Source organism: Aulonocara sp. 'chitande type north' Nkhata Bay, linkage group LG6, assembly GCF_057382095.1.
Source record: "Aulonocara sp. 'chitande type north' Nkhata Bay isolate Kocher_YH1m ecotype deep benthic linkage group LG6, A_spYH_male_GT1.1, whole genome shotgun sequence".
NCBI classification, from domain to species: Eukaryota; Metazoa; Chordata; class Actinopteri; order Cichliformes; family Cichlidae; genus Aulonocara; species Aulonocara sp. 'chitande type north' Nkhata Bay.
In genome coordinates this window covers 44,858,377-44,871,884 of record NC_141349.1, presented here as the reverse complement: position 1 = coordinate 44,871,884, position 13,508 = coordinate 44,858,377, and the positions used below count along the sequence as shown (strand labels likewise).

Sequence of the window (13,508 nt, the reverse complement as noted above, 5' to 3'; positions counted from 1 at the left end):
GAACCAGCTGAGCTCCACTGCTCCTCTCAGTCATGTGATGCTGCTCGCTCACCAGAGGCATTCTGGCAAGGTTTTGTGTGCCTGTCAGGTTCCCAAGGTAACTACCATTAAGCAGCCAGGCTCCGCCCACTGTGATGTTTGTCTTAAATGTGAGGCTTAACAGGATGTGACATCAAAAAAGCCGTTCTTATTTAAACAAAGGTGTAAATGAAACTCTGAGTTTGTTAATTCTGAGATCAAACTTTTCTGCTTCCAGGAGACAGTTAAATGCTCAGTCAGTTACCGTGGTAACAGTGCTCTATTGACGGTAGCTTTCTATCACTAAAACACGGTGAACATTCTCAGAGCTGTTTGGACAATGTCTGATCAGGAAAAGGAAGCGCCTAATTGACCGCCCCTTCCTCTGCAGGTCTCGCCATCCCTCGTCGCTTCTGATTGGGCAGTGGCTGTGTGTTACCACCTCAACGGGAGCGCCGGTGGCTCAGAGGTGGTTGCCAAGGGAACAGGAAACAGCAATGACATCACCAAGGCTCTGAGGTGGGCCAAGGAGTTCGCCTCCCAGAGAATGCAGTGATGATGTCATAAAGAGACCCTCTTCTCATTGGATGATAGGCTGAGGCGAACTTTTTGAACACATGAAGTTTGATTTCAAAGAGGACAGACAGCCCTGCTCTCGATATTCTCTTTATTGTGAAAGGTTACATTATGAAACACTCAGCTAATCACAGCACAGGGAGGATTAACCAATCAGAAACCAGCACCCAGCAGGTTCATCACCTGGCGTTTCGAGGACCTCAGAGCAGCGACACGTTGAGCCACTGCAAAGACACAAACACAGGTGTTAAATCATGTGACCAAACACACCTAAATCTTTTCAAAGGTGATCCCTCACCAAGTCTGGGCTTTCAAAATAAAAGCCTGCCAGGGGTGACAACTCAGCTTAAAACCAAACTTTGTTTTTCAGAATAAAGTTTCATTTCCTGAATAAAGCTACGACCCGTCCAACCCATAGATTGGTTATAAACGAGAAACCAGCAGCTTCACATTCACCTGAAATTCCTGTTGTGAACAGGAAGTAAACATGTAGACTTTCTAAATAAGAGTCTCAGCAGCTTTAAAGGTGTCCTGCAGAGGTGCTGTGTCTTTGTTTTGGGTTTGAATATTAATAAAAAACTTTGTTCACCGTTTTGTCATTTCATTACACTCAGAGCTCCGCCTCCTTACAGGTGAGGAACCCTTCAAGGGTCATGAAAAGGTCAACTCTTAATTGCTTAGAGTCACCAGTAGGTGGAGCCTGCTTCAGCGCTGAGTGAGGATGGCTGTGTGGTTAATAATGAAGATGGTACCTCCATCAGGTTGAGCTCGATGGTTCCCAACCCGTCTTTCTCCAGAGCGCTGAAAGCTTCTGCAGAGAGGAAATGGACAGGATGAAGAGGAGGATGAAGATGGAAACATCTGTGACTCAGGGCTGCGACGACTCACCAAACATGGCCTCCAGACGCACCAAGCAGCCCACGAAGTTGTCAAAGTCGATGGTGAGATCAGGTTCGCTGTAGCAAGCCACAGGACCTGATGGAGCGGATTGTTCAGGGAGAAACCTGCAGCACACAGAGGTCAGAGGTCACACATGTGAGCACATACAGGTAAGCACTCAAGCAAGCAAACAGGCCTGACGAAGCTCACCTGCGTCTTCCACCGCCGACCTCATGGACCCTGAATTGTCCACGTCCCTGTCACGCTAGACTCTGACAACAGAAACGCATCACAGCGGCGTCAGATCAGCACGCCTATGCCCGGTGGAATGACCTCTGGCTCCAGGATGGGTTCGCTGTCCGGCGTCACTGAAGCAGCAGGTGTGCAATTACATGATCAGGCACACGTCTGGGATTCATTACTCTAGCTACGAGCGAGATCACATGAAAGAGGCGGAGTTTGATGGCAGCAAACTCCGCCTCTTTTGTAATTGGGCACAAAGAGGTTGTGTATCTTAGGGTAAAGGCAGCACAGCGGATGGAGGATGAAGGAGCGCTAGGACCAAACTAATCGATGCTATCAATATCACAGCAGATCAATAAAGCTTCGAGCAGCTGCCACAAACATTCTTTTACTTGTTTAGCTCGAGTCAAACGGGCCGCGAAGCGCTACAGGCTAATTACCCCACTGAGCGCCACTGTTCTTAAAGCACTTTATAAACGAGGACTGATGGAGAGCCCGCCTGAGTCACCAGACCAACAAGCTCCAACACCAGCTGTGCGATCAGCTGCACAAAGACTGTAGAACAAAGAGGGCTGTTCCAGCGAGCGGTCGCTCCAGCGAGCGGTCGCGCCACCTTCCAGAGATCTGACAGTGACGCGCTCTGGTTTCACCTGGGATTTTAATGCGGTTGCCAGGCAACATGATCATATACAGTCCTGAACAGATTTAAAGCGCCTGTCAAAAACAAGTTAACAAACTAAGAATATTTTTTACAGTGTGGACGTCTCTGAGCCGTCACTAATTAATAAATCACAACGTCAAATCACCAAAATTTGCTTCTGTTCAGGAATGAACTAACTAATAATTTATCTTAACAACATATAATAATAAAACAATAATAATAAAACAATAATAATAAAACATATTATTATTATCATCCCACTGGGTTTGAATCTGGGACTCTCCACCATTTGACCCTAGAACTGAAGAAGCTTCTCTGCTGATAGTTGAAATGTCTTAAAGCAACTTAAGGAAGTCCAGACACTTTTCTTTCCAAGCTCCTTAGACTACGATGACCTGGATGACTGAGAACCTTCACAGACAATAATATGCTTTATTATTTTTTAAGTAAAAAAGTACATTTGAGTCCATGGTAACAGCAGTAATTATCTATTTTAGTTAAAAATTTAATTTAGATTAAAGTGTTTGTGCACACTGGTGGATTAACTATTGATACTGGTAATTTGGGGCAGCTGTGGCAAAAACCCAACACTAGGTGGTGCTCTGATGCATTATTTAAGCTCTGCATGAGATAATGTTAAACTTTTGTGGCTACAAATGAGACGTTATCGCCACGAAAGAGCGGCAGCCTGCTGCTAGGTGTCATAACACCTGATTAGTGAGAATGTGTGCGTGTCAGGTTTGGTGAGCGCGCAGAGGAACCGGTGTACTAATCTTTCCACCACCCTCGCCTTCATCACGCTCTCCCGGCCTGTACTCATCAGATAGTTCTCGATCTTGGTCCACAGCACCAGCGTGTAACACTTTTATTTGGACTTTATTTGTTTTCCCTCCTCCACTGATGTGAACCACTGACGTCACCTGTTCCACATACCTGTGGAAAATGTGCAGTCTGTCGCTCAGGTAATAATGGATTGCATTTATATAGCGCTTTTCAAGACCCTCAAAGCGCTTTACAATGCCACTATTCATTCACTCTCACATTCACACACTGGTGGAGGCAGCTACAGTTGTCTACAGGTAGACAAACGGTCGGGGTCACAGACCTGTGAGTCCACCTCACAGCAGCAGCCAGGTGACAATAATCAATACACTGATTAACTGATCTTGCCTAACCGGCAAGAAGTTGAGCGGCTGGTACTCTGGTGCAGTCAGCACAATCTGGAGCTGAACACTCTTAAGACTGTAGAGATGACAGTGGACTTCAGGAGACATCCCTCAACTCTGCCTCCCCCTCACCATATCAGACAGCCCTGTGTCAACTGTGAAGACCTTCAAGTTCCTGGGTACAACCATCTCCCAGGACCTGAAGTGGGAGACCAACATCAACTCCATCCTCACAAAGACCCAGCAGAGGATGTACTTCCTGAGACAACTGGGGAAGTACAGTCTCCCACAGGAACTGCTGATCCAGTTCTACACTGCAGTCATTGAGTCTGTCCTGTGCTCCTCCATCACAGTCTGGTATGGAGCAGCCACTAAACAGGACAGGAGCAGACTGCAGCGGACTGTACGGGCAGCAGAAAGGATCATCAGCGCCCCCCTGCCCTCCATCCAGGATCTGTACCTCTCAAGAACCAGGAAACGGGCAGGGAAAATCATCACAGACCCCTCACACCCTGCACACAGACTTTTTGATCTGCTGCCCTCTGGCAGACGGTACAGAAGCCTGCAGACCAGGACCACCCGACACAGGAACAGTTTCTTTCCCCTCGCCATCTCCCTCCTAAACAGTTGACCTGTCACACTGCTCCCACTGCCAGACTGCAGCTGCACCTTATGTACATTGTGTAGTATTCATTCCACCTCATTCATTTCTGTATTTTATGTATATAAGTTTAGATTCGTTATTTATAGTTGGTTTACACAGCTTTGTGTACGTATGTGTATGTATGTGTATATATAGACGTGTGTGTGTGTGTGTGTGTGTGTGTGTGTGTGTTTTACATTGCTGTGCTTGAGAGCCACCATCTACCGGAACCAAATTCCCTGTATGTGTCTGCACATATACTTGGCCAATAAACACGATTCTGATTCTGATTCTGATCAGTGTGAGCAGCTCTATTAAGGCAGGAGTTTGGGCAGTTTACAGCTCCGCCACCTTCAGGTGTGTTAACCTGTGAGTCAGGTTAAAGGTTAAAGGTCATGGTCATCTGATGAAAGAGGCTTCAGCTCTGTTTTTATAGCACCAAATCGCAACAGCAGTCGCCTCAAGGCGACCCTGACAGACCAATGCCGCACAGCAGCCATCAGCAGCTGTCAGCAGCTGTCAGCACGCAGGCTTGAGATGACCTGAGCGCACCGTGGACGCCAGCACCATGTGTCTGGATAAAGGACTTTCTAACAAACCGGCCCCAGACTGTGAGGCTCCGCCCCCATCTCTCCTCCACTCGCACACTGGGCACCGGCTCCCCACAGGGCTGTGTGCTGAGCCCCCTCCTGTATTCTCTCTACACCTACGACTGCAGTCCGACCCACAACAACAATCTCATCATCAAGTTTGCTGATGACACCACGGTAGTCGGACTCATCTCGAAGGGAGACGAGGCAGAGTACAGAGAGGAAGTCCTGAAGCTGGAGGCCTGGTGTTCAGAGAACAACCTGACACTGAACACTAAGAAAACCAAAGAGCTCATTGTTGACTTCAGGAGACACAGCACTGACTTGGCCCCCCTTTACATCAACAGGGAGTGTGTGGAGAGGGTCCACACCTTCCGGTTCCTTGGTGTCCTCATCTCTGCTGACATCTCCTGGACAGACAACATCTCAGCGGTCATTAAGAAGGCCCAACAGTGGCTGCACTTCCTGAGGGTCCTCAGGAAGTACAAGCTGAACTCCAACCTGCTGCTGACCTTCTACCGAGCGTCCATTGAGAGCCTGCTAACCTACTGCATCACAGTATGGTACGGCAGCTGCACTAAAGTGTAGTCAAGACAACACAAAAGATCATCGACTGCCCTCTCCTCTCCTCTCTGTATATCATTGTCCATCTGTATAGGGACAATAAAGGCCTTCTATTGTAATCTAAGCATCTGTCTGACCTCACACCTAACCTGCCACTCTCCAGTCTCACTCCTGCAACGACCTGCCAGCAGGAGGCAGCAGACACTCAGCCTCCGCCTGAGCAGGGAGGGGCAGACTCACGGACACCTGCTCAGGTGACTCATTCTGTCAAAACAGCTTTGAGAGCACCTCATGCTGTGCTCATGTTCTGCTCGCAGCCACACAGACATGTCGCGGAGCACACGTGACTAGGGATGGGTACCGGTGTCCGGTGCCATGATGGCACTGGTTCTGACATAAACGGTAGTAACCAGACCGAAAAGCAGCGCACATTTCGGTGCTTTATTTTCCTGAGCTGTGACACACTTTAGATTCTAGCCAATCATTTTACGTTTCCAAGGATAGTAGGCGGGCCCAGGTACGTACGTTCTTTTAGAGCAGAGCTACAGATTAAAAATGCCCAAGGTGAAGCGGTCAAAGTCTGGCTGTATTTCACAGCAAAAGATGCAAACTCAGCAGCAACAAGTGCTTTAAGCTGATACTGTGATACTGTGCAAAGGAGGTAACACCTCAAATCCAATGAAACACCTGGCGACGCATAGCTTTTTTTTTTAAAAGCCGAGAAATGCGCCGTATTTGATAGCTTGCTGCGAGACCTCACACCGAGCGCATCTACTGCGGGTGTGGTGCCTGTTATCGGACCCGGAGTTAGCAACATCCCCAAAAACACGAAGAGGAGAGTCCTGGCCCCTAGCCCTGCCAGTGAAGCAGAAATGATGAGGATGATCAGTGGAGAGCGAGCTCTCCTGGTGTTTCGTATGACTGAGAACAGGAAGTCTGCCCAGAGGGTCATTAACACCACCCAAAAAAATCATTGGCTGACCCCTGCCACCCCTGGAGCCCATCGCCAGATCCTCCTGTCTCAGGTAAACCATCACAGGTAAGCCCTAATAACCCCACCTACCAACTGTGGTCGGTGCCTCAGTCGCCAAGGTGCTGCACATAGGGGGTCATATGATTGTTGGGTTTTTCTCTGTATGTATTATTGTGTAATATAAAGCGCCTTGATGTGCTTTATAAATAAAACTGAATTGAATTCCTGTCGGGTGGAGCACCCATAAAGGACTACTCTACTCTATTCTATTCTAGAGTGACTGGAGACGTGTTAGTGAGTGCAAAGCCGCCGCCACGGCGTGCAGGTGTCAGCGGGGCAATTTCTGAAAGTCTACCTGGAAGTGGAAGATGCCAGCGTACTCTCCATCTCTGAAGCTCTGACCCTGCGGGACCACTCGAGCCAGGATCTCTTCATTCAGGGTCAGAGAGGCAATGGTGGCGAGCAGCCAGCAGTCACCTGGACGACGACAGACAGGGGGGGGGGACTTAAGTCAAATAAACAAAATGCACACACAGAATATGAAGTCGGCGAGGGGAAACTGCTGATGGACATCAAAGCCAAATCTGATTGGTCCTTTAACCTGCCAATGGGCCTGTGATGCCACGCAGTCAGCTGATACTCTGATTACTCTACAGGCTGTAAGATGTAAACAGAACATGTTTGACAGGTGGATGACACACCCGCCTCGGGCGTTTTTCACACCTGTTTTCAAAGAAAACTTCACCCGTTTCCTTGTTTGGAGTCAGACACCTTTACAGGGGAAGCTGCCGTCTGATTGGCTACACTCTGCTGGGCGTCTCCCTCTGTTACTATAGAAACTATTACTAGACTACAGGCTCACGTCACAGTGAAGTAGCTGCCACCCACTCACCTGTCAGCATGTTTATAGTTTGTGTTGACAAGATGACACTCGCCACACACACACACCTGTTAAAAAACACACGCAGCTGAGTGGAATTTTCCAGCTCTGCTGTGGATGTGAAACACAAACAGTCTCAGGTGTCCCCTGCACATGAGTGCGTTTTCTAACGACTGGCATCATCGATTGATCGACTCAGATACGAGTAGATGTGAGTGGGCGTTAAGGCGTCTGGGGAGGATCTCAAAACTGGATTATAGATGGCAGAGAGTTGGTGTCGTAAACCCCGCCTCTGTTCAAAGATGGTCGCTCACAGTGGACATAGATGCTTCTTTCACTCCTCTTTCAAACCATCTGTCCTCTCTGTCCAAAATGTGAACATTGGCATCCTCAAAGAGTGACGTTTGACCTTTAGATGCAGATGGACTGCTGAGTCTTGTCCTGTGGAGGTGGCTCTTCTGTGTTGTGCCATGCGCTTGTGAAGTGGCTGTTTGGTCTCTCCAATGTAGAGGTCTGGGCATTCCTCGCTGCACTGTACAGCATACACCACATTGTTAAGTCTGTGTTTTGGGGTTTTGTCTTTCGGGTGAACCAGTTTGTGTCTGAGCGTGTTGCTGGGTCTGAAATACACTGGGATGTCATGCTTGGAGAAAACTCTCCTGAGTTTTTCTGATACACCGGCTACATAGGGGATGACAATGTTGTTGCGTCTGTCCTTCTTATCCTCCCTCGCTGGTGTCTGGTCTTCTTTTCTGTGCCTCTTTGCTGACTTTAAGAACGCCCATTTAGGATAGCCGCATGTTTTGAGTGCTTCCTTTACATGTGTGTGTTCCTTCTTTTTTCCTTCAGGCTTAGAGGGAACATGTTCTGCCCGGTGGTGTAGGGTCCTGATTACTCCAAGTTTGTGTTCCAGAGGGTGATGGGAGTCAAAGAGGAGGTACTGGTCCGTGTGTGTGGGCTTCCCGTAAACTTCGATGTTGAGTTTGCCGTTCTCTTCAATGTGCACAGCGCAGTCCAGGAAAGGCAGACAGTCGTCCTTTGTGTCTTCCCTGGTGAACTTGATGTTTTTATCCACAGCGTTAATGTGCGCAGTGAAGGAGGACAGGACCAACTTCACACCCGATCAGATATGCACACTGTTAGACCTCTGCCTCACCACTACATATTTCAAGTACAACGAAGGCTTTTACAGACAAAAACATGGCTGTGCCATGGGCTCCCCCGTGTCACCTATTGTAGCCAACCTTTACATGGAGGAAGTGGAAAGGAAGGCTCTTGGCTCTTTCAAAGGAAGAGTACCCAGCACTGGTACAGATATGTGGACGACACCTGGGTCAAAATCAAGACACAAGAAGTGGAATCCTTCACTGCGCACATTAACGCTGTGGATAAAAACATCAAGTCATCAAGTTACCTGCGTTACCTGCGCAGGTAATCAAAGAACAGCAGTTTCTCACCCAGAGCTCCCTGACAGATGTCGGTCCTCGAGGCCCCGGATACAATGAACTCTGGGTCAGAGGTCAGCTCCTGCACATAAGCAACAGTCATCATCAGCTGCCTGACGTGCACCAACACTGCTGTACAAATAAAGACTAATTGATTGATTGATTGATGGTGGAGAAAACTGAGCAAAAGGGTTTTTAACAGCCAGCTCTCTGAGGTCACTCTTCCTGTGCGTGAGGTCATCGTGCTTCCTGTGTGCACCTGAAACAGCGTTTTCATCACACGGCCGCCAACTCGTTCCGTAGTGATCAATAATCACCAGACAGACGCGGCTCTGTGACAGTTCAATCTCACTGATCAAAGTGAAAGCTCGTGATCAAGAAACAGGGTCAGCTCACCTGAGGAGCTCTCCTTCAGGCACTTTAATCACACCTGTGATCAGCTGATCTCTGAGTGGTCTGAGAGGTGTGTGATGTCACGGCTGATTATCAGCTCTGAGGAAGCAGGCTGAGCAAAAACAGATGATTGCTATCAAACCAGACTCCATGCAAAAAACATCTAATTTAAGCAGCGGAGCTCAGGTGAGACTCACCTGAGAGCCGAGCAGAGCCACAGGTAGCTCGGCTGCTCTCAGGTCAGTTTCATTGACCAGATAAAAGTGATCACTCACTCATGCTCAGCCTGATCATCAATCAATCTGCCAATCAACCCTGACAGCGGCCCGTTTGATCAGCGTGTTTCAGGTAACGCAGGTGCGACAGGTGCGGGATTGGAGCGGATACTGACCGTGGGTCTCTTCCAGGACACGCCGCGGACCTTGGAGGAGTTCGGGTGATAATTTCAACAGGTGAGTCAACGGTGCAGGTGTTGTGACCAGTTTGTGTATCAGGCTGTAAACATGTTAGCATGAGTCTGTGGGCACTGACTCACTGCAGTTCCTCTGACGTCCAGCAGAGGCAGAGTGCTGATTGGGTAACAGCCGCAAACAGAAAACAAACACAAAAGCTTTTCTTCAGATTTTATTTGGACTGTTTCAGAGTCAGCGACCGGAGCATCAGCTTCCTGTCCTTTGCACGGTAACCATGGTATCTGTTATAACTGAGACACAGCAGCCAATCCAACGTGTTTATTTTACTTGCAAGGAAACAAAATCATTCACAGTGAACATGTTCGCGATGCTCGCTGGAGCCTCTTTAGACTTTTTGCCAACATTATCCTCCAACACAAACGTGCACGTTAAACTGTTCAGCTACTGCATGATGCTAACGCTGCTTTGGATACGATGCCTTCAGCTTACCAAAGACAGTGCTGCCTAAATCATTTTCCCAGCATGCTCCTGGAGTGGCAGCTGTCAGTTGATGGTGAGGCACAGCCACTGCAGAAGGAAATGAGGTCAGTGATGATTTCATGTATGTCAGCCAATAAGAGAGGGACTGCACTGCTTAGGTGTGGTTTACCTGCTGCAGGTCCAGCTGGATCCAGAGTCCTGAACATCCCTGAAGTGGGAAATAAGAAAACATTTAAAACGTTACGTACAAGCACAACCACAGACAGCTGAGGACACTGGGAACAGTGGGAACACTGAGTGGGAACAGTTCGAATACTGGGAATAGTGTGAGCAGTGGGAATACTAGGAGCGGTGGGAACTCACTGAAGAGCATCTCCAGACGGATCAAGCAGCCGATGAAACGGTCGAAGTCGATGGCGTAGCTTCTGTCGGTGTAGCGAGCGACAATCTCTTGGATCACTGTGCTGTTCAGCTGGAACCCTGAAACACAAGAGGAGGAGCCACCAGGTGAGACACGCATGCCAGGTAGACCTGTCCAGGAGCTCTGTTTTCCACCTGAGAGGGCCAATCATGGATACGTCTCCTGCTGTAGCTCCTCCCACAGCAGTAGATGTCAGCTTTGAAGGAGAGTTTGTGGAAGTGCGTGGAGTGGGCTGAAAGGGGGCCGTCGGTTGGCCCCGCCCACTCCTAGTGGGAGTGGGCGGGGCCGCTCCGAGCTCCCTGACCTGCACTCAATCTACAGGACCAAGGCCAGGAAGATGGTGAAGGACCTCAGCCATCCCAACAACAGACTGTTCTCTCTGCTGAGGTCAGGAAAGCGATTCCGCTCCCTGAAGACCAACACAGAGAGACTGAGGAGGAGCTTCTTCCCGCAGGCGATACGGTCTCTCAATCACACCACCACACAGTACTGACCCACACATATGGTTCTTACACACACACTGGACTTTCTGGACATTGTTTTTGCACAACACTGGTCACTATATTCTTCATTTCCAGTTAATACTTGTACAGCTGCTGTTATTGTGTATATATTTATTTATATTTAGATTTCTTCATACATTCTTATATAGTTCTATATTGTGTATTTTGTTGTACAGTTATTTTATTTTCAACTTTAATTTATATATTTTATCTTATTCTTCCCAGTTAAATTTACCCTTCATTCTAATTTGTGTTGTACAGTTATTTCATTTTTAACCTTAATTTATATTTTATTCCTTCTTAGTTAAATTTACCCTTTTTAATTTTTCATATTTATTTCCTATCTTATTCATAGCCTTTTCCTTTTTTGTTTTCTTTAGGTCACGAGCAGTTGTCCAAGCATTTCACTACATATCGTACTGTGTATGACTGTGTACGTGACAAATAAAATTTGAATTTAGGAGTCTTACCGGCTTCAGCCAGAGCCGCTCTCATCTCGTGGCTGCTCATCGTGCCAGACCCGTCCGAGTCGTGACTCTTAAAGATCTCCTGCACACGACAGCAGCGAGCAGTGAGGTCATCGCCATGCCGACTCTGACAGAAGCTGTAACAGTGCTCACACACAGGCGAGAACTCACCAGGTACGTCTGCATCTTCACCCAGCAGGCCCAGTCTGGAGCTGCCGTCAGTCTGAGGTCAGTTCAGGAACCGCACACCTGATCACCTGACGCCACACAGGTGAGTCACACGCATCATCGATGGTTGGCTCACACTCTGTAACTGCTCAGTCAGTTCGATCACTCCTTGATCACGTATCAGTTTTCTGCTGATGGGCTGTAAACTGCATGGATGTTAGAAAATTCTGGTTTTCTGTGTTTTTTGTAGTTTCCAGTGGAGGCGTGTCCTAAAACTCTATCAAACACACGTTAGCATGTGATACTGTCTGCGTGTCATGATTTCGTATGAAGGATACATCCAGCAGGCTGATGATGTCACAGCAGGTTTGCAGGCTGAAGCCATCGGTTGTAATGTCCGACCCTGAAATCAGAGCAGAGCACAACCATCAGCAGGACTTTCCTGTGGGCCCAATCCGGTGAAACGTTAAACTCTTCTTACTCCGCTTTGTCCAAAATCTGCTGGAGCTCATGGGGCTGAAACAGGAGAGCAGATGTCAGACTGTGTAGCGGTTATGCAGCGTAACCCTGTCACCCTGAAGTCGGGACCTGGTGTGGGCTTCCTTCTCCGTAAACACCGTCAGTACGAAGCTTCCTTTGCGGTGCAGTTCGAAGGTGGACGGGACGATGGCGTACTCTCCGGGTGGCAATTTGAAGCGATCGCATACCTCCCTCAGGTTGATGAAGGCGTGACTGCGAGCCACTGACTGGTCTCTCAGGAGGACGTCCGGGCCCAGGCGGACGTTAGAACGACCTTTATACGGACCGCAGAAGAATAAGAAGGTGAGACCTGGAGACGGAGGCATCTCTGAGTCCTACAGACAGCAAACAACAACAACAGCTGAGACTCGCCGTGCAAACGGCTAACTGCTGTACAGGGATGTGCTTCACCAATCAGCTGTTACTTAAACATGTAATCAGTAAAAGCTGATGAAATGAAACCATCGTGTTTTTATCAAAGTGCGAGTGAGAAAGCCTCTGAGGCTCGAGAGTCGCCGATGAGGCTTCTGACACACAGCTTCAGTTTGCTTTAAACTTCAGCCCTGAGTCGATAAACACACCCCTGCACTTTAGAAGAGGACTTCATGTGTAAGTGCTCGTCCCAAAATCAGTGATCACATCTTTAGTCTTAGATGTGCTCCAGTGAAGCCTTTGTTGCTTGTCTAGGTTTGTGCAGCTCGCTGATGTTTGCTTAACTCTGCATCAACAAGTGTGTGTTACAGATAGCTCTTGGCTCTTTGTAACTGTCACGGTCCGGGTCAGCGGCCGTGTGAAGAGTGGAAGGAGGACTCAAACGCAGCACTATTTCAGACGTGAAGGGTGATTTATTGATAATACCTTTTTTTTTTTTTTTTTTTTTTTTTTCACAAATACAGGTTTAATCACAACAACGGGGGATAATAAGGTCACAAGATGACATTTCAAACTGATGCATGACACAAGTCATCCTAACGACTGTATAACGAGCTCGATGTTGTTTAAAAGCCTGATAAATAAACGGTTTATTTATTTGTATGTCGACTGTGGCAAAGAGGTTGCTCTCATCTGAGGCAGAACTAAGCAGCCAGCCAACAGCTGTTTGTTATAGGTCAGATATTCACAAATAACTAGGCATGCGTATGGAAAATCTGTGTGCAAGTGAACAACATAGCATTGAGGCAAACCAATTACAGCACGTTTTCAGCTGAAGTTTGGATGGAAAAAGTGAAGGTGAAAACTGCATATGTCTCTGTGTCAACTAAAGAGGCTAATAAATACAAGCATGTAAAAAAAACAACCCTGCCCTTTTTTTTTTTTTTTTTTTTTTTTTTTTTGCCTGTCCCGTTTGGCTCTTTTGCATCAGAATTATTGTCTAAAGGCAAAGAAAGATGCCCAACGGATTTACTTTACCAAATTGACCATCCCAGCCTTGCCGTAATGGTCCATTTGATTCACCTTTTATTGTTCATTTTATTTTCACTTACTGAATACGGGACAGACTTGACT

The 13,508-nt window shown here is 47.7% G+C and overlaps 1 protein-coding gene and 1 pseudogene across 3 annotated transcripts in view; one reads left to right on the top strand and one right to left on the bottom strand.

Annotated features, from left to right (window-relative positions):
• Positions 1 to 1,183, top strand: part of aars2 (alanyl-tRNA synthetase 2, mitochondrial (putative)) — a 19,247-nt gene extending 18,064 nt beyond the window's left edge. Inside the window, exons 21-22 of one of the 2 annotated variants that reach the window (XM_086297266.1) lie at positions 1 to 97; positions 410 to 1,183. The exon at positions 1 to 97 is cut by the window's left edge and continues 17 nt beyond it. In XM_086297266.1, coding sequence (XP_086153392.1) covers positions 1 to 97; positions 410 to 574 — 262 coding nt within the window. In that variant the 3' untranslated portion in view covers positions 575 to 1,183. Of the gene's footprint in view, positions 98 to 409 lie in introns of those variants that run through there. The other variant, XR_015129987.1, reaches the window with a different exon arrangement.
• Positions 432 to 13,508, bottom strand: part of LOC147328703 (calpain-2 catalytic subunit-like) — a 36,228-nt pseudogene continuing 23,151 nt past the window's right edge. The window contains exons 12-22 of the transcript XR_015130004.1: positions 11,956 to 12,276; positions 11,822 to 11,886; positions 11,487 to 11,538; positions 11,319 to 11,397; positions 10,288 to 10,404; positions 10,094 to 10,132; positions 9,934 to 10,011; positions 6,669 to 6,790; positions 1,684 to 1,745; positions 1,483 to 1,598; positions 432 to 1,405 (exon numbers count right to left, since the gene is read on the bottom strand). The product of XR_015130004.1 is annotated as a calpain-2 catalytic subunit-like (transcript). The remainder of the gene's footprint in view (positions 1,406 to 1,482; positions 1,599 to 1,683; positions 1,746 to 6,668; positions 6,791 to 9,933; positions 10,012 to 10,093; positions 10,133 to 10,287; positions 10,405 to 11,318; positions 11,398 to 11,486; positions 11,539 to 11,821; positions 11,887 to 11,955; positions 12,277 to 13,508) is intronic.